The sequence below is a fragment of the Rousettus aegyptiacus genome, unplaced genomic scaffold (genome assembly GCF_014176215.1).
Source record: "Rousettus aegyptiacus isolate mRouAeg1 unplaced genomic scaffold, mRouAeg1.p scaffold_m13_p_7, whole genome shotgun sequence".
In the NCBI taxonomy this organism is placed as follows: domain Eukaryota; kingdom Metazoa; phylum Chordata; class Mammalia; order Chiroptera; family Pteropodidae; genus Rousettus; species Rousettus aegyptiacus.
Genome location: NW_023416310.1, coordinates 46,302,722 through 46,325,178, shown reverse-complemented (window position 1 = coordinate 46,325,178; position 22,457 = coordinate 46,302,722). Strand labels below are relative to the sequence as shown.

At 38.7% G+C, this 22,457-nt stretch overlaps 1 protein-coding gene across 27 annotated transcripts in view; it reads right to left on the bottom strand.

Moving 5' to 3' along the window:
* The window catches only part of DYSF (dysferlin), a 197,936-nt gene that overhangs the window by 27,256 nt on the left and 148,223 nt on the right, over nt 1–22,457 (bottom strand). For 17 of the 27 annotated variants that reach the window (XM_016130568.2, XM_016130569.2, XM_036224020.1 and 14 more), the window contains 2 exons: nt 21,648–21,707; nt 2,248–2,346 (listed from right to left, as the gene is read on the bottom strand). In XM_016130568.2, coding sequence (XP_015986054.2) covers nt 2,248–2,346; nt 21,648–21,707 — 159 coding nt within the window. The remainder of the gene's footprint in view (nt 1–2,247; nt 2,347–21,647; nt 21,708–22,457) is intronic. The other 10 variants (XM_016130579.2, XM_016130584.2, XM_016130588.2 and 7 more) reach the window with 1 other exon arrangement.

The following is a 22,457-nucleotide window of genomic DNA, read 5'->3' as shown; positions in this document are numbered from 1 at the left end:
TTAAGCTTTATTGTTCTATGTAAAAATGTTTGGGAATATTTTTTCATTGAGATGTATGTGTTTTATTTATATAAGACACTCCACTTTGTTTCCTTTGCTTTTTACTTTAAATTCCTTCCCTTTCTCTTTTGTTTGCACTTATCTTGTTTGCCAAATATTGATTTTCGGCCATTCTAAGTTGTATTGTTTTAGACATATCTTCGAAATACAATATAATGAATTTTGACTTTTGATATACTCAAGAGTTATAATCACCTAATAGAGGAATTTAGTCCATTTTTACTTATTAGGAAAACTAATGTTATATTCTTTTTCTAGTGTTTTTATATATTTTCTGGAGTGTTCTTAAGCTTTCTTGCTGTATCTTTTGTTTTTTATCTTTTGTTATTGAGAGTATGAGTCGGTTTTTTTCCCCATGCTAATGATTACCAAAATTATGTTTTTGTCTCTGCCCACTGCGTATTCTATTCCCTCCATAATGCTACAGGTTATTTTTCAAAGATACATGTTGTTGTTGGTGGTGGTGGTTTTCTTCTATTTACTCATCCTTAAACTTACTCATCTAGCGTTCTTTCCAGGTCTGGTTTTTCCCCCAGAAACAGGTTGGGTGCATTTTGTTTTGGACAGCCCATTTTCTCTTGGATACTGTCAGACATCTCAGAGAGGTCAAGCTGGAGGGCTGGGTGCCAATTCAGTATCCAGCATCAGAAAGAGCAGCAAGGAAGCCAGGGCCACAGGTTACGCTGGTGGGAGTCCTCATTCTTACTTGCTTTTTCTCATTTTTTGGCAAAGCTATAGTACCACATGCCCGACCTAATGTGTCGGACCTTATTCCTGGTACACAAACAGGTCTGTCTCTTTGCCCAACCTCACACACCTAACTACCAAGTTAGTGAAAAACTTGCCTCCTGGGGAGGCCTGTGCCTGCAGAGCCACTCCTGCTGCCTGAGGCCTCGTCTCTGCATATCTAGGTCTCTAGTCACTATTCTCCCGGAGCCTCCACCGTATCAGAGACAACTCTTGCCACTTAGTGAAATCACTCTCCAGAGTGTGCACTAAATGCTTTCAGCCAGCAGAACTATCTGAAAGCCCAGGCTACCCCCTCCTCCAACTAGCCCCAAATCCCATTCACCGAGTCCCCTTTAGGGCACTCCTTAGACCTCTCCCATATGTCTGACAGCCTTTGCCATGTTTCTCCAAGTAAGGCAGCCAGATATAGCAAGTGAAAATACAGGACACTCAGTTAAACTTGAATTTCAAATAAAGAACAAATAATTTCTAGATAAATATGTTTCGTGTAATATTTGAAACATACTTACACTAAAATATTTACTGTTTATGTGAAATTGAAGTATAAACTGAGTATCCTGCATTTTACCTGGCCACTCTCTCCAGAGCATTATACAACTCCTTTGGAAAGTAATTTTGAGTCACCTCTGGTTATATTTTTTTAAAGTAGCCTACTTTTAAAAAGCGTTATTTTATTTGTGGAATTTTCTCAAAATACCAGAATTCGTCTGATTCATCCCTGGTTTTGTTTTTTGTTGTTGGTTTGGGGAGCTTCTTTTCTTTTCTTTTTTTTTTTCACAAAACAGAGCTTACCATATGTTTATATTTTCTAGGCAATTTATGTCCCAATTGTAGGGGCGGGGGAATCAGAGCTACATTCTCAAGCTGACTTTCCTTTTGACCTTAATACAAATTGTTATTACAGAAAAGTTCAAATAACTTCAAAATATACAGAATAGTATTACAAATCTCTAAGTACTCATCGCTAAGCTTTAACAATTTTCAATATTTTGCAAATTGAATAATTTTTAATATTTTGAAAATCTGTCAGAAGGCCACCCACACTATCTTCCCCCTTTCTTAAGTTTTCTTTTTCTTTCGTCCTTTTTTTTCTTTCTTTCTTTCTTTTTTTTTGAGCATTTGACAACAAATCCCAGGCATCATTTTACCTAGAAATATATCAGTACTTTTTAGCATTCTTTCAAAATACTCTCTTGGTTATCGCAGCCCATGCTGACTTCTTGCTCTAAAATCAGTGGGTGACCTTTCTCACCTCAGTTAGTTCATCAGGATTCTTCAGCTCTCAGGCACCAAATGAGGAGACAAATGTGTGTGTGTGTGTGTGTGTGTGTGTGTGTGTGTGTATGTATACATATTCTCTTTCTGTTGTGTCTCCCACTGCCCATCACCTGTGCCCAGGGACTGCTAGACCGAAGAGAATATTTGGAGAATCCTCACCTTTAGAGTGTCAAAGTCCTTCTCCAAGTAGGAGCCACACTTTTCCCTCTCCCCGATAGAGGCAAAAAATTTGCTCCACCAATCGATGAACTCCTCCTCCTGAGTGGGTAAAAAGAAACCAATCACTTCAGAAACAGACCTTGCCAAGCAAGAGCCTTCCAGATTGGACACCTAGCAAGGCCAACTAGCCGGCCTGGACCTCAAAGCTCCCCTGTTAGGTGAGTTCAGGGGAGCAGAGAGCTGGCACTTCCTGCTTCTCTAGGAGCCAAGGCTGCACAGACTGGAAAAAAGTTTGAACACCTGCTTGGTATTAAGAGGCAGAGGCTCTAGCCCAGGCCCTGCCCCCATCCACTGTTTGATTCTCTTAAGCTCTCAGGTCTCCCTTTTTTCCTCTCTGTAAAATGAGCATAATTATCATGGTCCCCTCTGTGTTCCAGGGACATGATGAGGCTAAACTCTGATGGTACATAGGATAACAATTTGGGGGAAATGTCAATAATGTGTAATTTATTAATAAAATACAGTAGACCTAGAAAAACTCATACCCCAAAGAGCTATCCTGCATCCACCCAGCAAAAAAAGAAAGCATTGGAAATCAGAACTTAGCCTCCCCCAATGTCAAATCAAGGCCGAATTCCTGAAAATCAACACATACTAAGTGCCCATTATTCAAAAAACACTATGCTACATAGGAGAAATTAGGTGAGAAGAAGGGAAGTTTGTGACAACACACTCTGCCCTGCTCTTTCTCCACTCACTCACATTTGTAGGAAAGAGTGGACAGGCCTATTATGACACACACTGGCCTCCTCGCCTTTTAATTCCTCCTGCATATGCTGTGTCTACAGACCCTCTTAGCTCTTGTGTCCAGAATGCCCCTCCAGTTGCATCCTGTCTAGACGTGTGTGTCCTGTCATCAAAGGAGTCAGCAAGCTCCTCAGAGGTGAGATAGTCACTCTTCCCCAGGCCTCCCCCAAAACCTGCCTGGGGCTGGGCACTCAGATCTGTGCCTGTCAGTAGATTAAAGCTCACTCAGCTCAGTGGGAAGGGCCAAGGACAAGGTGGAAGGAGAGCCCATCCAGGACTCATTTTCTTCCTTTGGGACTCATTTTCTTTCTCTATATGAGGGTGTGAGCTAGGAGATCTCCGAGGAACTGCTCTGATTCTATAAAAGAACCGAATGTCTACCATTGGATTCCAGGGGGTGTAAGTGGCTCCCTTTAAACCAGTGCTCAGTCCTTTGAGTTCCAGCTTATTAAGGGTGAGTACAAGCTGGAGGCAGGCAAAGGGGAGCTGAACAGGCACAGTAGGGAGAGGATGGAACAAGGTTCTTGGAGTCTTACCCATCCTGGAAATGTGGCCCTAACACCCTCTATGTGGCCAGAATGTGGTCTCCAGGCACATAGCACAGAGAAAGGGTATCAGCACAAGGCTGAATCTGCAGAGTCCCTCCCTGTCTGAACAACTTACCAGGAGGGTCTTCTGCAGCCAGGAGAGAGGAAAAGAAGTTGAGATGGGTTGTGACACAGGGTAGCAGAGCTTTCTGACTTGTAACTACCCTAGAAATTGCAGCACAGGGCAAGGCGGACCCCTAGCCCTCATGTTTTAAGTTTAATTTAAAGAAAAAGATACTATGGATCAATAAATACACACATATACATATCGAATTCACATGATCACTGATGCTTGGAAGACTATATTTACACAGACATGCCCAAGGGATATATATGCTGAAATGCACATATCCATCCCCAAAATACACACATTAACACACAGGCAAAAATATACACAGAGATAGAAATGATTAGAATGCAATTTCATTTAGCTGTTTGATTCCTCCTAAGTCTTTATTTGCTTCCCCAGCCCAGGCTCAGAGTCAGGCATAAACAGGCAACAACTAGTGTATTTTGTACAAAGAAATGACAGAATACAACAGTTGTGGGAAAGTTATTATACTACTAGTAACAGCACCAAATAAATAGACGAACATTATGCAACCTAAAAACAGAAAATATACCTTCTTGTCCAGCGCCATTGGAGCACTCAGAAAAAATTAAAAGCCATAATGCAAATTTCAATAAATTTTAAAAAATAAACCCATTATCGGTCACATTCTTTGACCATAATGCAATAAAACTAGAAACGAATAAGAAATTTAAAAATTAAAAATCCCAACTTTTTAGAAATCTAAAGGCATCCTCTTAAAACCTTCCTAGGTCAAAGAGAAAACCAAAACTAAAATCACAGATACTTAGAAAATATCAGTAGTGAGAGGGCTATACCCCAAGATTTGTAGATGGTGGCCAAGTCTGTACTCAAAATAAATTCAGCCTTAAACATTTTTGCTTTTATACAAAAAGAATGAAAATAAGTAATCGGATAACTCAAAAAATTAGAAAGAGAAATTAGGAAGATTAAAATTTGAAAATGACAAGTAGAAATTAGCGTATTAGAAAGAAGGACATTACGATTGATAATTAAACTTCAGAGCAAACTTTCAAAATACCAATAAAATAAACATTTATTAAATCTAATGTTAAAAAGTGAGTACACCATCAGGAATAAGGAAGGTCAAATAAAAAGATATAGGAAAAATAAAAGCATTAAGAGATTTACTACACCCAAATCAATGACAAAACCTTGGAAAATCTAGATGAAATGGGTAATTTTCTAGAAAAATATAAGTTGCCAAAACTGATTCAAAAGTAATAGAAAACATGAAGAGATCAGTAACCCTGAAAGTAGAAGATATCTCAAAGAACTACCTCCAAAAGAAGACACTAGGCCAAGATGGTTTCTTTAGGGGAAAAGTTCTATCAGTCTTTCAAAGAATAAATCATTCTTTGTTCCACAGCATAGAAAAAAGATGAAGTTTCTCTATTTATTTTGTGAAGCCTGACCAGGACTGACCAATGGATGAACACACACACACACACACACACACACACACGCGCGCATGCACGCACGCACTTGTGCGCGTAATCCTATTCCCAAATACAGATGTAAAGATCCTAAATAAAATACTAACAAATAGATGGCTGCAGTAGATCAAGCTGGATTATTCCAGAATGCACAAGTGGCTCAAAATCACTGAGTAAAGAGTGAAAACCCATCTGATCATCTATAACAGAAATGTGCAAACTATGACCCACTGGCCAGCCACCTTCTTTGTAATTTAAATATTGCCTGTGGCTGTTTTTCAGCTACAAAGGCAGAGTCGAGTAGTTGTAACAGAGACCTTATGCCCCAAACCTAAAATATATACTATCTGGCCATTTAAGAAAAAGTTCACCAACCCCTGACCCATAACATGCAAAAAAAGAAGAGGGGTAGGGTGAAAAGGGTGATAAAATTTTTCAGTTATTCCTAAACGAGACTCTTGGTGAATTAAGAACAAAAGGAAGCTTTCGTAGCATAACAATAATATCTTAAAGCAGCGTGTGTAACAGTACCAGGTGTTGTCGCTTCTGGGCTTTTGGACACAGAGCTGCCGCTGCCAATAATGTTCATGTGATATGGATATAAAGAAGCAGTAGATCAGGGTAGGTGGGAGCCTGGACTTGGGAGCCAGACTAGCAAGCTTCAAATCCTGCCACTCCTAGCTATGTGACCCTTGGCAACCACATAACTCAATTAGCTTATCTGTAAAATGGGAAAATAATAGTACCAATCTGATAAACTTACTGTGAGGAGTAAATGAGTCAAGATGTATAAAGAACACATTAGTGCAATGTGTTTACTGCTATTACTGATAATAGCATTGTTTCTTTTGTGCGGACCACATTAACGAGATCATAGCTGGCAACGATCTTTCCAGAAGGCAGTCTGGCTGCATGTTTCCACATGCTTAAAATGTAGATACACTTTGCCCAATCACTCCTGTTTTTCGAAATTTATCCAAAGAAAATAACCATAGGTATGCACAAAGAATAAACTTCATTTATAATAGTGAAAAATTGAAAACAAGCATCCGACAACAAGAAACCATTTGGGTAAATTGAACATCCACATGATTAAATGTTATGCAACATAAAAACAATGCTATAGAAATGTATTTACTGACATGGAAAGTTACTCACAACTGATAAGATTTGCAAATAGTTAAAAAGTGAATGTGATTTTATTTTAATAAAAGGACCAAACCCAAAATGTTCACAGCAATTACCTCTGAATGATAAGATTATAAATATTTGTTTATTTTTTATTATTGTGTATCACTCAAAATTTTCTAATTTTTCATTGTATACATGTATTTCTTATATAATTTTAAAAATTTTTAAAGAATATTAGCAAGATGCTTCAAAAGACATCATCAAGAAAGTGAAAAGATAATTCACAGAATGTGAGAAAATATTTGCAAATCATATCTGAAAATAAGGGACAACATAGAAAGCTAACACAATTCAAAAATAAAAAGACAAATAACTCCATAAAAAATGAGCAATGCATTTAAATAGACATTCCTCCAAAGAAGATACACAAATGGCCAATAAGCACATCAAAGATGTTCACTATCAGTAGCTATCAGGGAAATGCAAATCAAAACCACAATAAGGAAATACTTCTCACTCACTAGGAAGGCTATAATCAAAAAGTCATAAAATAACAAGTGAAAGTCTGGAAAAATTGGAACCCTCATACACCAGTGATGGGAATGTAAAATGGTGCAGTCACTTTGGAAAACAGCCTAGCAGGTTCTCAAATGGTTAAAGAGAAAGTCCATTTCTCTTGGATAAATAACTAGGAGTGGAACTGCCGAGGTTCTACCCTTCCTTATATATCCAAGAGATTCCACTCCTACCTGTATATCCAAAGAAAATGAAAACTTATGTCCACATGAAAAGTGTACGTGACTATTCACAGAAGCACTATTCAAAATAGCCAAAAAGTAGAAACAATTCAAATGTTATCAACTGATGAATGGATAAAGAAAATGTGATATATCTATACAATGGCATATAACTTGATAATAAAAAGCAATAAATAACTGATGTGTCCTACAACATGGATGAACTTGAAAACATTATGCTAAACGAAAGACATCAATCGCAGAAGACTACATATCGTACGATTCCATTTATATGAAATTTCCAGAGTAGGAGAAGCTATTGAGACAAAAAGTGGCTTAGTGGACATTCTACCTTCCCTTCTGCTACCACGGGTGCTCTGCTTCCACCTCAACCCACGGCCACCCCCTGCACTCATGTCCTGGGTCCCCTGCCCTCTGGTCTACTCAAGGACACCACTCCCTAATTCCTATCACCTTCTGCGTCATCAGACTTCCCTCTCTACTGGATCATTCCCATCAACATTCGAATGTGCAACACTAGTGCCCCCTCATTTAAAAACAAAACAAAACAAAACAAAAACCTCTGGCCATACTTTCTCTTTTGGCTCCTGCCTCATTTCTTTATTCCTTTTACAGAAAAACTTCAGAAAGAATTATCTACACTTGTCTCTAATTCTTGTTTTTCCATTCTCTCTGCTCTACCAAGATGCTTTTCGAGGTCACAATCGCTCAGGCCTCCATATTCAATATAGTAACAGTATTGATAAAGGCAGTCACTCCTTTGTTCTTGAAATATCCTCCAATCTTGCAGAGCACCACGGTGGTGATCCTCCCACACCACTGGCCACACCTTCTCAGTCTTTGCTGAGTCCTCATCACCCATCCTCTGAATGTCTGAGTGCGCAAAGGCTCCAAGCTCTGACCTCTTGTCTTCCCCCTCCACTCTCACTCCTTTGGAGTTCTCCTCAACTCTCACATCTCTAAATAACATATGCATCGATGAACCCCACATTGAGCTCTCTAAGCCTGGATGACTCCTATGAACTCCAGCTGCCTATTTCATGTCTCCCACTGGACACCTAAAAAGTTTCTCAAACATACCATATCTCGAATCCAATTCCTCATCATCCCCCACCCACCTGCTCTTTCCATGGTCTTCCCCACATAAGTAGATAACAACTCCTTCCTTCCTGATGCTCAAGTCAAAAACACTGCAGTCGCTTTGGACTCCTCTTCCTCATGCCCACATTCAACCCATCAGCAACTCCTGTTGGTGCCATCTTCAGTACACATTCAGAATCAGACCATTTTTCCCCTATCGCTGACCCTGGTTCTCCATCACTGGATTATTACAACGGTCTTCTAACTGGCCTCCCCATTTTCACCTTTGCCCCTAAATCTATTATCAACACAACAGCCACACACGTCAGAACGTGTCACCTCTCTGTACAAAGCCTTCCAATGATTTGCCAACTCACTCAGAATAAAGCTAAAGTCCTTACAACAGCAACAAGCAAAAAGTCTCTCATAATGAGGCCATCGCACCACACTGATCTCACATCCCTCCACCTTCTTCCTCACTTCAGCTGCAGTGGCCTTCTGGGTCCTTGCACACTGCCAGCATCCACATGCTCTTCCCGCGGCAGGAACCCTATTCCCACAACAGATCCATAGTGACGTCTTTACCTCTTTCAAGTCTTGACTCAAATCTAATGTTTTACCCTCCTTACATACCATTTTCTAAATCACGACTCTCTCCTACCAATTCCTATTCCCCCTTCCTTGCTTTTTCTCCTTAGCAATTATCACCATCTGACTTTCCATATATTTTAGTTAAGTATTTATTTGTTGTGTCTCCTTCTCCATGAGGTCAGAGATCTTTATCTTTTTTAACACTATGTACCCAGTAGTTAGAACATTGCCTGGCACATATTTGCAGCTCAGTAAATATTTGATGGATATATAAATGCCTAAACAGCAGGGGGATGGGTAATCCTTGGCTTTTAAATTTCCAAAGACAGACCACATGCCATTAAAAAAAATAGGTTTAAAAGGATGTTCTGTCCAGCCAGTTTTCTTATCCTATACAGAGGAGATGAAAGTCTAGAGGTATAGAAGTAAGAACTAGAGATTTGTGATGGTTTCTGATAAGGTACTCCCACACTCTGCCTCTCCTGAGCAGCTCCAATGTTATATATAGAAAAGACCCCTTCCTAACTCTGGGGATCTGGTAGCAGCAGCCACCTAGAAGTTGCCAAAGGAATTGGGGCATGAGACACTTGGAAGAAGATGGCTGCATGGTGTCATTGGGAGAGAGCCTAAGGGAACCCTCGTCATTCACTATAGACCCCGGAGTGTCATGAGACAGCTGCCAAATTGTACCATGTTTCCCAGAAGGACTTGAAATAAGGCCAGAGAGAGAGAGCCAGGGGACCTCAAAGGGTCTTGTGGCCAAGATAACAAGATGTTGGCTTTGTGGTCTGTGTGCTCAGAACTCAGTGGACCTATAGATCCAGGAAGGACACATGATGGTGACCAGAGGCCCCTCCCCATGGAAGCCTAACCCAGAATTTAGCTGCCGCCCAGGGGTGAGGACAAGAGGGAAAACCCCAAACCGAGTAAGCTTAAATTTACGCTGTTGAAGAATACCAGGACTTTTCTGCTATCAGGAAAAATTTGAGTTCAACAGAGAGATTAAACCGGATTACAGGAAAATAAAGTTATATTTTTTAACACATTCTCAGGTGTGACTTGAAAACATCATTCTAGTTCTTTCACTAATCTGGCTTCTGATGAAGTCATTTCGAGTCTACTTCCTATTCTTCCTTAGGAAGTCCAAAAATAAGTTAGCATACCCATAAGAACAAGCCCCGCAGTAACAGGACAGCCCTTCCATGTCTTAACCCAGATATGCCAAAGCTAACCAACCCTGCGACATTAGTGGGATTCCATAACCCAAAGCTCCAAAAGGGAAATGGTCAGATATTCTCTAACTCCAAGTGTGTTCTTGACCTCATTTTGCAATAGCTAAACATCCAGTCTTGAACCATGGCAAGGAGAAGAAACAAATGCAAAATGCTTGATTGTTGAAGTGTCATCTCAGGCTTTGGCAAAAAGTCTGACCATTAAAACTTTATTTCCCCATGTCCGAGGTTCAAGGCCCCTCATCGTTCAGCCAACCAAGCAAGAAAGTCTGATCAAGGCACGGACTGGCAGCCTCTCCAATTTCAGCTAATAGCCAACATTCAGCTGCTGAGCAACTAGAGCCACATAACAAAGACATGCTTCTCCAGGCTTGATCCAGTCTAATGGGCAGCCTAATCCCCCCGAAGAACCAAATCAGCACAGCACATTCCGAACATTTAATCTCCCGTTTTCATTCAGTGGGCCTAACACATTTTATGAATATGGGCAGCAAACCTGACAACAATAATCTAAGCCTGCCTTTCTGTGAAGTAAGGAAAGCAAGGGAGGGAGGGCCATATCACTTGTGTTCTCTCCCCCAAGATGACCATTTGAATCAAAACAAAAAGTTCCTGTTCAAATTCATTTATCACCAAAGTTATGTTAAACCTTGGGTCACTATATGGAACTACATACACACCCATCTCTAAAATAGAAGTAATTTTTTTTTTTATGATTTTAAGCAGACCTTCCTTGTCTATGTCAACCCAGAGGTAGACATATAGACCATGTTAAAAGTAATTTTTCTCTTTACACACATCATTAACATCAAAATAATAATGATGTAACAACCCAGCACTGGGCTTATTGCAAGGCTCTGAGTTGATGTCTACAAAGATATTTTGTGACTGGTAAAGTTTACCATGATAAATGCTCTTGTTAATATTGCCCATATCATCAGTTTCATCCCAATACCGCCGACCCGTGATTTGACATTTGCATAACTGGAATAATGATATGATGATTCCTCTAATTATCTCATTAATGACCTACAGTTTAATAAACTGAGCCTATTTTCTCATGCGCACACTCATACAAACACAGATGTAACATACAAGTAATCATGCCTATATGTAGACCAGACAAACCCCCAGACATGCAGACACCCCAATTTCAAACCTACCCTACCCCACACATGCTAAACTTCTCATGTCCCCCAAAACCACACAAACATATGACCACAGCCAGCTACCATGTTGATTCAGCAGAACTCTACACATTCATAACAAAAATCACTTAATTATTTCCACAAGTGGAACACTGGGTTTTCAACCTCTTGTTGACACTTTCTGCAGTCCTGCCCCCATTTCTGTTGAAAAGGAATCATTACTCTGCCTACTCTCACTTCAAGCTGGACCAGCAGAAGTGGGAGGGAAGGGAAGACTTTTAACCAAAATGCTCAATTGCTTCCAAAAGGCCCAGTAAATAAATGTGCCTGAAATCTAGCAAGGTCAAGCAGATGGTGAGCAGAGAAAGGTCGGGACCTGAAATCTGACTATTGACCTGTTCCAGATGGGGGACCCAGATGGGATGGGGACCTGGGGAGAATCCCAGCTTACTGGCCCTTTCCCAACTCAGGAGCCTAAGAGGGATATGTAGGCCCATGACTTGGTCCTCTGAGGACAGCATGTCCACATACACCCATCTGCAAAGCCCAGAGGAATAGAATCTATCCAGTAGGTTGAGTGAAAGAAGATCCCATCAGTCTTCAAACCTATGAAAAAAGCAATGAGACATCACTAATTCAGAATCTGCAGTCGTTCCAACAGGGCCTGGGCCAAAGCTTGCTTACCTTACTTTCATTCTGCTTATGCAGATAGTTTGGCTTCAAAGGGTTCCAACAATCTGCTTCAGAGAAAAACTATTTTTGAAGGTCTTCCAGAACTGCAGAAGCATTCATCAAACTATAGACACTAATCTTAGCTATCTTAAATTCAATTTAAAAGGTATTTGGGAGGCACCTACTATGTGCCAAAGTCAACTTACTTTCTAGTTACTGTGTGCATTTTCATACGCAAAATCACATTACTTTTAAACTATTTTATATTTTGAACTTGCTGTTAATTCAGTCTGTTTTCCCTAGACCTCAGTGAAAGTAAGAAAGGTGTTAAAGGTACTGGATAGATTAATAAATTTCACTGAGCATCCTCAGGGCAGACTTGTACTCAGCAGCAAGTGCTGCACCAAGTTCCAAGCACTGTTTTGAGCCAGGCAAGGGGGTAGGAGGGGACAGGGACAATGACAGGACCAATGGGGGTAAAAAGGTATTAGATTAGACCTCAGAGACAACTCGTCCTGTAGATTTCCAAGGAAGGCTGAGAGTTTCCCTGTGGGAAGAGAAGAAACTCTTTCCCCTGGATGAGAAATCGGGTCCCTCATGGACCAGGGAAGAGACCTCTCGAGAAGAGGGGACTATGGCAGGGATGAGGCAGAGGCGAAGAGGGCTGGCGGGAGGGGGCTGGGGCCTCCTCCTCCCTGATGAGGCCCTGGAGTTTGCCAGACAAGTTTCACCCCGGGCTGTCCCCCCTGCAGTGTGCATCGAGGGAGGAGGGGTGCACCCCCGAGGAGACCACAGGAATGCCAAGCAGGGGAAAGGCGCCCGGAGCCAAGGGCTCCGGCAACGAGGATCCAATATCGGCGGGTGACTCCAGCCCCCGTAACAGGAGAGACCGTAAAGTATGTGCTCTGCTTCCCAACCAGCAAACACAGCAAATAACCAATTACTCCAAATAGCTAACAGATTTCGGCTCTGATTTCCCTTCCCTTGCCTCCCCTGTGCCTTCACTTGTCATTTGATGGGCGATTTGTATTTGCTCTGAGAAAATGAGAGAAGGAATGACTCACAAAGGAAGGTCCAGATTACACACAGTGACAGGCATCAAACCTCCCTAATCAGAACTAATGGGAGTGGGGGGAAGCCAGGCTGCACTGGCAACACATCTGAACCGGAGATATTTTTAAAGAAGTACAGTTTTGTTACTTTCAAGCACATACAGTAATTCTTGCTAAACCAACATTGCCAAATGTATGTCCTTAGGAAACCTACTTTAAGGTAAGTATCCTCCTAATTAATACATTTAACATATACAAAAGCACAGGTAAAACCACTGATGTTATTAAAGTTAAAATACTCCCCCTCAAACTCTCAAGTTCAGAGGTGCAACCATGAGTTCTGAGACAAACTGCCTTGGATGTCTTCTGGAAATGCTTCCTCACTTGGGAGCCACACCCTGTAATTGATTCCTTTGCTCAGAAAACCTTTGCTTCAAAGTCTTTGGATAAATTGTTGTCAGTACTCATGAGCTGCAATGAGGCATTCCCCCCAAAACTCGGAATTAAGGGAAATAGGGCTGTCCTCGGAGAATCAGACCATGAAATCAGTGCATGGTGGTTCGGAGAAAGGAGAGGCAAAATCACCTCACAGAGGAAGAGTGGCTCCTGCACCAAGCCTTATCCCTAAGTGGAGAGATTGTATTAATACACCTAGAGAAAGAATATGTTCATAAAAAAAATGGAATCAGTCAGTGTTAGAAATGGAGGAAAAGAATAAGGTTTAACTGTCGACAGTCATTCACATCAGCATCATCCGGGAAGAGTGGATGTGGGCTTAGGGACTAAAACTGTCCCTACCTTTGGAGATGAAGGTATCCATCCATCTTGTTCAGCTGCCACTAAATTTCAAGTCACAGAATTATCTTTCCTCATTCTGATTCTTCATTCATCTCGAGTCACAATTTGGCCTCCCAACTGCTGAACCTACAGAGAGATCCCAGCTGGACCACTATCCAACGTCACCTCCCTAGGCAAAAGTATTTCTCACTGTAAACCTGGGTTTAGAGACTTGAGTAATATGTATTCAGCCTTGAAAAAACTGACCCATCAGGTGTCTGAACCCACAAAGTTGAAGATCCACCCAGTCAAGACTGTGGAAACTTCCCTCCTGGTGGACCTGCTGGGAGAAAGTCCATTCTCCTTTACTTAAAAGACTCCTTCCTACACAGGAGTCGATAGGTAAGGGCTGTGGCCCAGACCTAGCTAGGGAACATCTGATGGCCACAACAAACAGGAAACAAACTCTTCAGCCCAGTAAAAAAGCCTCTGGTCCTGCTTTCCTTCTCATTTTTCCACCCTGCTGGATTCTTAACCAGCCAGGTAAAAATGTAGCAATCTTTGTTTCCTTCTTCCTTTCGCCTGAGTTTGAAATTAGAAAGACCTCATGCACTAATAGACAGAAGCCATCCGAGCTCCCAGTACCTGACAAGCAAAGGCTTCCCTTTGTAAAGATAGACAAAAAGAAGAGATTAAGGTTCAAAACAAGAGATTAAGGTTTGACCAGGACTAAGACAAGTGGTACGTAAAAGAATTGCATAAAAAAAACGCAAGAAAACAAATTGACTAATTTTTGCTCATAGGAAGTTTTGAGAAGATACTACAGATGAGAAGTTAGAGTTTGCGGCTCTGAAGGAAATATAACCTGCATGAAGATAAACATGACTGCCAAATTTAGAACTATAATAAAGACATTGATTTCCAGCAAAATGACAATCTAGAGGACCAGAGACACCCTCCAAGTAAAAACGCCTAAATTAACAGATATCTTTAAATTCCTTAAGTGAATGACTGAGCTGATGGGGAAGGAAGGAAGGAAGGAAGGAAGGAAGGAAGGAAGGAAGGAAGGAAGGAAGGAAGGAATAAGGATAGGAATAGGAGGAGGAAAGGAAGAGGGAAGGAATAAGGAAGGAAGGAAGGAAGAGGAGGAAGAATGAAGGAAGAGAAGGAAACAAAGGAAGACGGAAAGAAGGAAGGCCAGGAAGGAAGGAGGAAGGAAGGAAGGATAGGAAGAAGGAAGAAAGAAAGAAGAAAGAAAGAAAGAAAGAAAGAAAGAAAGAAAGAAAGAAAGAAAGAAAGAAAGAAAGAAAGAAAGAAAGAAAGAAAGAAAGAAAGAAAGTCAGTCTTTCGGGGCAAATGAGAAAGCAAAAATCCAGAGAAATAAGGAACCAAAATTCAAACTGTGGGACCAAAAAGCCCAAGCTGAACATTTAGTTTTAAGTGAATCTGGGTTTATAGTATTTTCAGGCATCTGGTAAAAGTAAACACACATCCTCTTTGAAAGACTGTGACTTTCATCCAGACCTCAAAGAACTCTCAGATAAAGTTCCAAAGAACATGAGTTCAAAATTGAAAATAGCAAAACTCACAAGGAACAAGACACCATGAGCAAGAATCAGCTAGAAACACGAACTGCAGATCAGACCTGTTAGGACAACAGAAAGCAGAATTATCAGAAATAGGAATATAAGGGGAAAAAAACTGTTTAAAAAGAAAAGCCCATAAAAATATGGCAAAGAAACAAGAGATTTTAAAAAATAAACAAGCAGATTTGGGGGTGGGGGGAAAGAACTTTTAAAGATAAAAAATAACGTTAAGACTAGAAACTCAACAGATGGATTTAAAAAGCTATTAGAAACAACTAAAGACTTAGTGAACTAGAAGCTATGTCTTCAGAAATTAGCCACAGTGCAACACAAAGAAACAAGTAAGATGAAAGAAAATTGACCTGACATAAAGAATAGGGATGGTCCAACGTAGATCTAATCAGAGTTCCAGAAAGAAATGAAATAGAAAATGGGTAATATGTAATATTTGAAGAGATGATGATTGAGAACTATCCAGAACTAATTAAAAGAAAAACAAAAAATAGTCCTCAGATTTAAGAAGGCAACAGCACAATGGAAGCCAGAAGATAGTGAAATAATATCTTCCAAGTATTGACAGAAAAAAACTGTCGGTGAAACTAGTATTTCCAAAATAAGGGTGAAATAAAAATAGTTTCAAACAATAATTAAAAAGGAGAAATTTTACAATGAACTGATACTAATTATAGGAATTTCTATAGGCTCTACTTCAGGAAGAAAGAAGATGATCCTAGGAGCAAGAAGTCTAATATATGAAAAGAAATAATAACTGTGGATATAGTGCAAAGAAAAATTGATTACTTAAAAGATAATGCTTTAAAGGTATAGTTTATAAAGATAAAACTAAAATATAGAACAAAAGTTTGTAAATTGGTAGCTGATTGAAATTAAAGCATTCTAAGCTTGTAATATTCTAGAAGAGACTATAAATACCAATTAAATTCAGACTTTGTTAAGTTGAATAGGCATGTTAAAGTTTCTCTACTAATCACTAAAGGAATAGAAACAATATATAGTTTTGAAACCTAAAAGAGAAGAAGAAATGAAAAGAAGGGGGGAAATCTCTCAGCCCAAAACTAAAGCGAGAAAAAAGAAAAAGAAAAGGATAGGACATTGGTCTATTTTGTCTCTATTAAGAGCCACAAAACAAGACGGCAGAAATAAATTTAAATATATAAATAAACACAACTAATATATTGGACTCTCCAACTCTCTAGTTGAAAGAAAATATTATGAGAATGGATTTTAAAAATAGAGTCCATCTATTTGTGGTTCACAGGAGAAATCTAAAACAAAGTCAGAGAAAAGTTGAAAGTGAAAAGATAAAAAAGTTACCTAAGAAAAAACTAACTAAAAGAAATCTGGTATAGCCATATTAACAAGAAACAAAACTTAAATTGAGGAAAAAGTTTTCTGAAAAAATAGAAAGTTATTATTAAAAATGTGTCAATAGTTTCAGGAAGAAATGGATAAACTCCGATAAAATATAAATCACTGAAAGTGACTCATATGGAAAAGAAAATGTCAAAAGTTCTATAAATATTTTTAAAAATATCCTCAAGAAGAATACTAAGTCTAAACAGATTTACGAGTGAATCTACCAAATGTTCAGGTAACAGATAATGTCAATCTTTTGTCATTCTTTCAGAGACTAGAAAAAGAGCAAATATGCCCCAAGTATTTTTAAGATTAGTATTATCTAAATACCAAAACCTTAAAAGAACAGTATAAAATAAAGAAACTTCAGGACATTATCACTCATAAAAATTGATGCAAAAAAATTCCTAAACTAAATATCTGCATGCCGAATCCAACAATGATTAATAATAATAAGATAATGTATCATAATCAAGATAAATTGCTTCAGAAATGCAAAGTTGTTTCAGCATTTAAAAAAATCTATTAATGTAATACATCACATTTATAGATTAGAGGAAAATCATATGATCACCTCAACACATACATTAAGAACATTTAATAAAATTTAACATCATTCATGATAAAAATTTCTCTAACTAGTAATCATTTACCTGATAAATTTCATACTCATTGGTGAAAAATAAAAATGTTAACTTTTAAATTAGAAGCAGATAAAAATACTCTCTATTATCAGTTATGTAGAATATTAAACCGAAGGTCCCAGCCAGTACAATCAGACAAGAAAAAAATAATAATAATGATAAAGAAAAAGAAATAAAAAGTACAGAGAAGAATCAAAACTGTGATTAATCACAAATTATTGATTGACTACACAAAAAATCCAGAATTCTCAAATCGATAGAGTTAACAAGAGTTTCAGAAAGTTTCTTAATATAACACCAGCATATGAGAATTAATTTAATTTATATATGAGCAAAAAAAATAATTATAAAAAGTACCATAAAAAAATCCAAGTAAAAATAGCAATAAAGCATAAAGTAGCTAGAACTAAACATAATAAAAGCAATACCAGACTTTTTGGGAAAAAATTACAAAAGTTTACTGAAAGACATTAAAGAACACCTAAATAAATGGAGAGATATATCATGTTCATGGTTAAAAGACAATATTACAAAAATGTCAGTTCTCCTCCAATTGATCCAGAAACTCACTGTAACTCAATCACAAATCACAAGTTTTTTTAAAAAAGTTGACAGGCTGATTGTAAAACTTAAGTGGAAAAGCAAAGGACAAGAATGGCACTCCTGAAAATAAACAAAGTGAAATACTTTTTTTACCAGATGTCAAGACTTATTATAAAGTTATCACAAATAAGACAGTGGTTTATTAATACAAGGAAAGACAAATAGACCAGGGGGACAGAATAGAGAGCCCACAAACAGACCCACGCTTAAATGGAAACCTGGCATGTGACACAGCTATCATTATAGATCAATGAGAAAGGACCAATCATTCTATAATGACTTGAATTCATTGGTTATGTAGGGAAACAGAAAAAGAAATCTAATCTCTACCTTGCACTTTACACACGCACTCACACACACACACTCACACACACACGATAAAAGAGGGAAAAACAAAACTTTAGAATTTTTAGAAGAAAATGTACAAAATATCTCCCTTTCAAAAATTTTTAAAAACAACAAAGAGAGGAAGTGATAGCCCAAGATATCCAAAATATACATAATAGGAATTTCAGAGAAAGAGCTTAAAAATGACTTGTCTAGAAATTAAAGAAACTAACTAATAGAATTTTTGAAGAGCTGGTTCTTTGGATAAAAAAACAACTATAAAATAGATGAAAGGTTAGTAAGCCTAATAAAGAAAAATAACACTAATCTACAAAATTAAGAATGACAATAAAAACAGAACAAATAGTGAAGCATTTTCTTTTATTGTAATAATATGTACTAATGTAACAGGCAATATCTGGGGACATCTAAGCCATCCAAGTGACTACAAAAGTAGAAAGTGCTCAAAGAATTCCTTCCCCAAAAGATGCTGGGCCTAGTTTTACAAAGGAGTACAGAGTAGGTGCACTTATACAATTATGCAAGATATGTATTCCTGAAAATCTTGTATAAGTAAAAACTCACATAATATAGCACCATTTTCAAGAAAAGATAATGGGAATCCTATTTACCAGCTAAACCATAAATACATTTCACGTTGCCACCACCTTTTAAACTACATAACTGTTAATCATTTTTTAATTTAGGTTGATTCCATTATAACACATTTTGTAAGCAAGAATATTAAAATGTTTATATCATATAATTTCCAACTTGCATAATTCAAGTTCATAGAGTAGCACAAGTGTGTTTTCAAATCTTAAAGATATAACAATTCTTATGCTGTAGAGACTGTCCAAGAACAAAAAATGAGAGTATATCACAAAAATATATAATGAAACTACTGTAACTCTGATATCAAAACCTAGCAAAAACAACGTAGAAGTAATCTTTATTAATAGAGATGCAAAAATCTTGAATAAGTAATAGTGAAGCTAACTGCATGATATATTCTAGAAGTTCTACTTGCAAATTTTTCTTAACCAGGGTTAACAAATGCTATCCATTCTCTTGACTAACAATCTGACTATGGTCCAGAGCCAGTTGAGAACCTGCAGCTAATTTAGCATGTCTACTGCAGCTCCCCACAGATGAGCTGTATCTTGACCAGGAGTAAGTTGTTTGTTCTCAAAACTGTTTATGCTAGTTGTACTAATATGGTGATCAGATCAATATGAAAATATTACAAAATATATAAATTTGAATTTAAAAAGAAAGGGCATTTTAGCTGTGAAAACTAATTTAATGCTGTTGGTTTTTGTTGTTGTTGTTGTTTTTAATGATGAAAGTTAAGCACGAGCGAGATAACAAAAGGTGAGAGGAGATCTTAAACTTTAAAAGGACTCCACGTAGGTTTTCTGCAGGTGTCGTTAAGATCTCATCAAACTTTAATAAATCTAAAGGAAAAGTCAGAGGTATGCGTTTTGGATGTGGTTTATACTGGAAGGATGAGATGACACTTGAATGGCAGATCCAAATTCAAAGAGGCCTTGGCACATGTCAAATGATTGACAAATGGAGATACATGGATATGGTTAGAAATAAAATCCTTATAGCAGGCATGTATGACTTTTAACGAGTTCCTATTTAATCAACTTTTTCAATTAGCCAACCAACCACCTTTCTTGATTGATTAGATAAGGGGACTTCAATTGTAGTAACTATAATACCATGACCAATTCACTGGTTTGGGTTCTCTCCAGGAATGCAGGACAAGTACACATTGTATTAACAGGACAATGGAAAGCAAAATAGTGATCTTGATAAATGTTAAATAGCATTAGACAAAATTAAATTCCCATATATAATTTTTAAGCTTTAATAAAAATAAAAAAGGACACAACATTGACAAAACCAAGAATATCTATCTGAAAATATTAATCCTTATCATAATTAATGAGAAAATGGTAGAGGCCTTCTCATTAAAATCAGTAACTAAATAAGTTCACTCACTAGCATCTCAAGTATCAAATGTTATTTTGGAAAAAGAAATAAGGTATGACTATTAAGGGAAAAGGGACACATTTTTCATTGTTTGAAGAAAATAATATCTTACCTACCTGAAAAACCCAACAGAATCAGTTAACAACTGTCAGAATGAATAAAGGAGCTTAATAGTCTGTTTCAAAGTAAATATATAAAAATATTCTTTTCCTATGTTTTAGCAATGACCAGTTAGACGAAGTCCTAAGAAAAAAGATATTCCATTTAGATAGCAACAAAGGCTATAAAATACCTAAGAATAAATTTAACAAGAAATAGGTTGGATCTATATAAAGTAAATTAAAAATAACTCCTCTAAGGTACATAAAATAAGACAATAGTAGAAATTTAGAAATTAAATTTCTAATGAGAGAGTAGTAGTTGAACTTTATGGATGTCCATATAATGGAATGACATGCAGCCATATTTTAAACGAATATAAAGATATGGAAAAATATTCACGATACACTTTTAAGTAAAAGAAAATGCAGATTATAAAAAAAATATACAATATGGTTCCAATTTTGCAAAAAAAAAAAAGTATGCACATGTGCCTAAAAGATATATAAAAATGTTGGCATATCATAATCTTAACAGTGTTTATTGTCAACTAGTAGAAATACAGGTGTTTTTAACCTTCTGCCTGACACTTTTTTGTGTTTTCTATATTTTCTACAATGAGAAAATCAGAAAAATTTATACAGCTTTCTTTCTCCTAAAAGCCCATAAAACACCCAGTACAGCAATGCTTGCCCTTGGCACCATGAATGGAATAAAATTTCTGACAGATCCCATCTCTTATACCTCCATTACAGATCAGGGGCTCCCCTTGGCCCTCAGCTTGGGACTTCATGAGTGCATGTTGAAGGCCAGACATCAAAGTTCTCTTGCTGGAGGGACCCACACCCCATAAAGATAACATGTAGGAAATCAGCACAAGCGAACAGAAGTAGCCCTGCTGGGAACTACAGGAGCTCCATGGGCTCCAGCAGGCCCCTTAGCATCTGCTGGGAACAGCCTGGGTTCCTCCATCATACACACGCTTTATGCCTCTGGGAGGAGCAGAAAAAGTCAACCTGCTATTGCTCACAGAGGCTCCTCGGATCCCAGGTGCCAGTGGTCAGGTTCTTATCTAGAGAATTCTCCGTTTCCATTGGCCCATGCAACCCCAACCACTCCCAACCCCCAGTCCTCATACAGGTAAACAAGATTGTGGAAAATCCCAGCATGCATCAAAAGATAACTCAGAGATGTCTGTTTCTGAGAATCTTTCCTTACCTTTTTCCCCACCTCTCCATCATGGCACAAGGCAGGTAACTATTTTCTGCCAGGGTTCAGGAAGTACTTCCTTTCCTCCCCTCCCACTCTCCCCTCCTCTGTTCCCTTCCTTATTCCCTAGCCCTGCCTCCAGCCCCCCAGGGAAATCAAGCAGCCCACAAATAGATAAACAATACATACATGAGGAGTGGACGGAGATGTCATGTTAGTGGGGGTCGAGCCCGACAGACCATCTGCAAGCTACAAATTAAACAGGCTGGTTAGCAACAGGATTAGAGAAAACACTTCAGGAAAGGCCGGACAGCCCTGAGGAAGTACTGGTCTCTGTTCAGGCACCTCTGTTCTCCCTCCGGGGGGGGTGGGGGGGGGCCGCAAAAGTTGTGGGAGGAACACTTGCTTAGGAGTTGAACAAGCCTGGCTCCAGATCCTAGCCCCACTGCTTTACCAGATGCATGACTTTGGGCAAGCTCTCTGACCTGTCTGAGTCAGCATCCCCACCTGATGAGCGGGCACGAAGCCGACCTCACAGGGCTACAGTGCTGAGAATACTGACAAGATGAAGGCCACACATGCCTCGCATGGGACAGGCCTGTGGAAGGGACTCAGCCAATGCCTACATCTTGCCTGCTTTCTCCCTGCCCTCACCAACTCAATGTCACTCTCACACACCCTCCCTGCCTTTCGAACCTTCAACCTCAGACATACTCCAAGCTCCCCACCATCCCTGGCAGTTTCTTCTAACAGCCGAGCCACATCTATTCCTGCTTGGGCACAGTTCCTAAGCTAAGTCTTATCTCATCAAGGACAAGAACCAGGGCATCATGTGGCTTCTACAAGACCTTGTTCGAGGGGGGCTTTAAGAGTCCTGAAGTTCAACGTGCCTCCCTATACTACAGCAAGTTCTCCGCACCTTTTTCTGGCATCAAATCTTTGTCTGCCATCTTCTCGGACTGTGAATCGATGCTTTATAGTATGAGTCTCTGGGTTGCA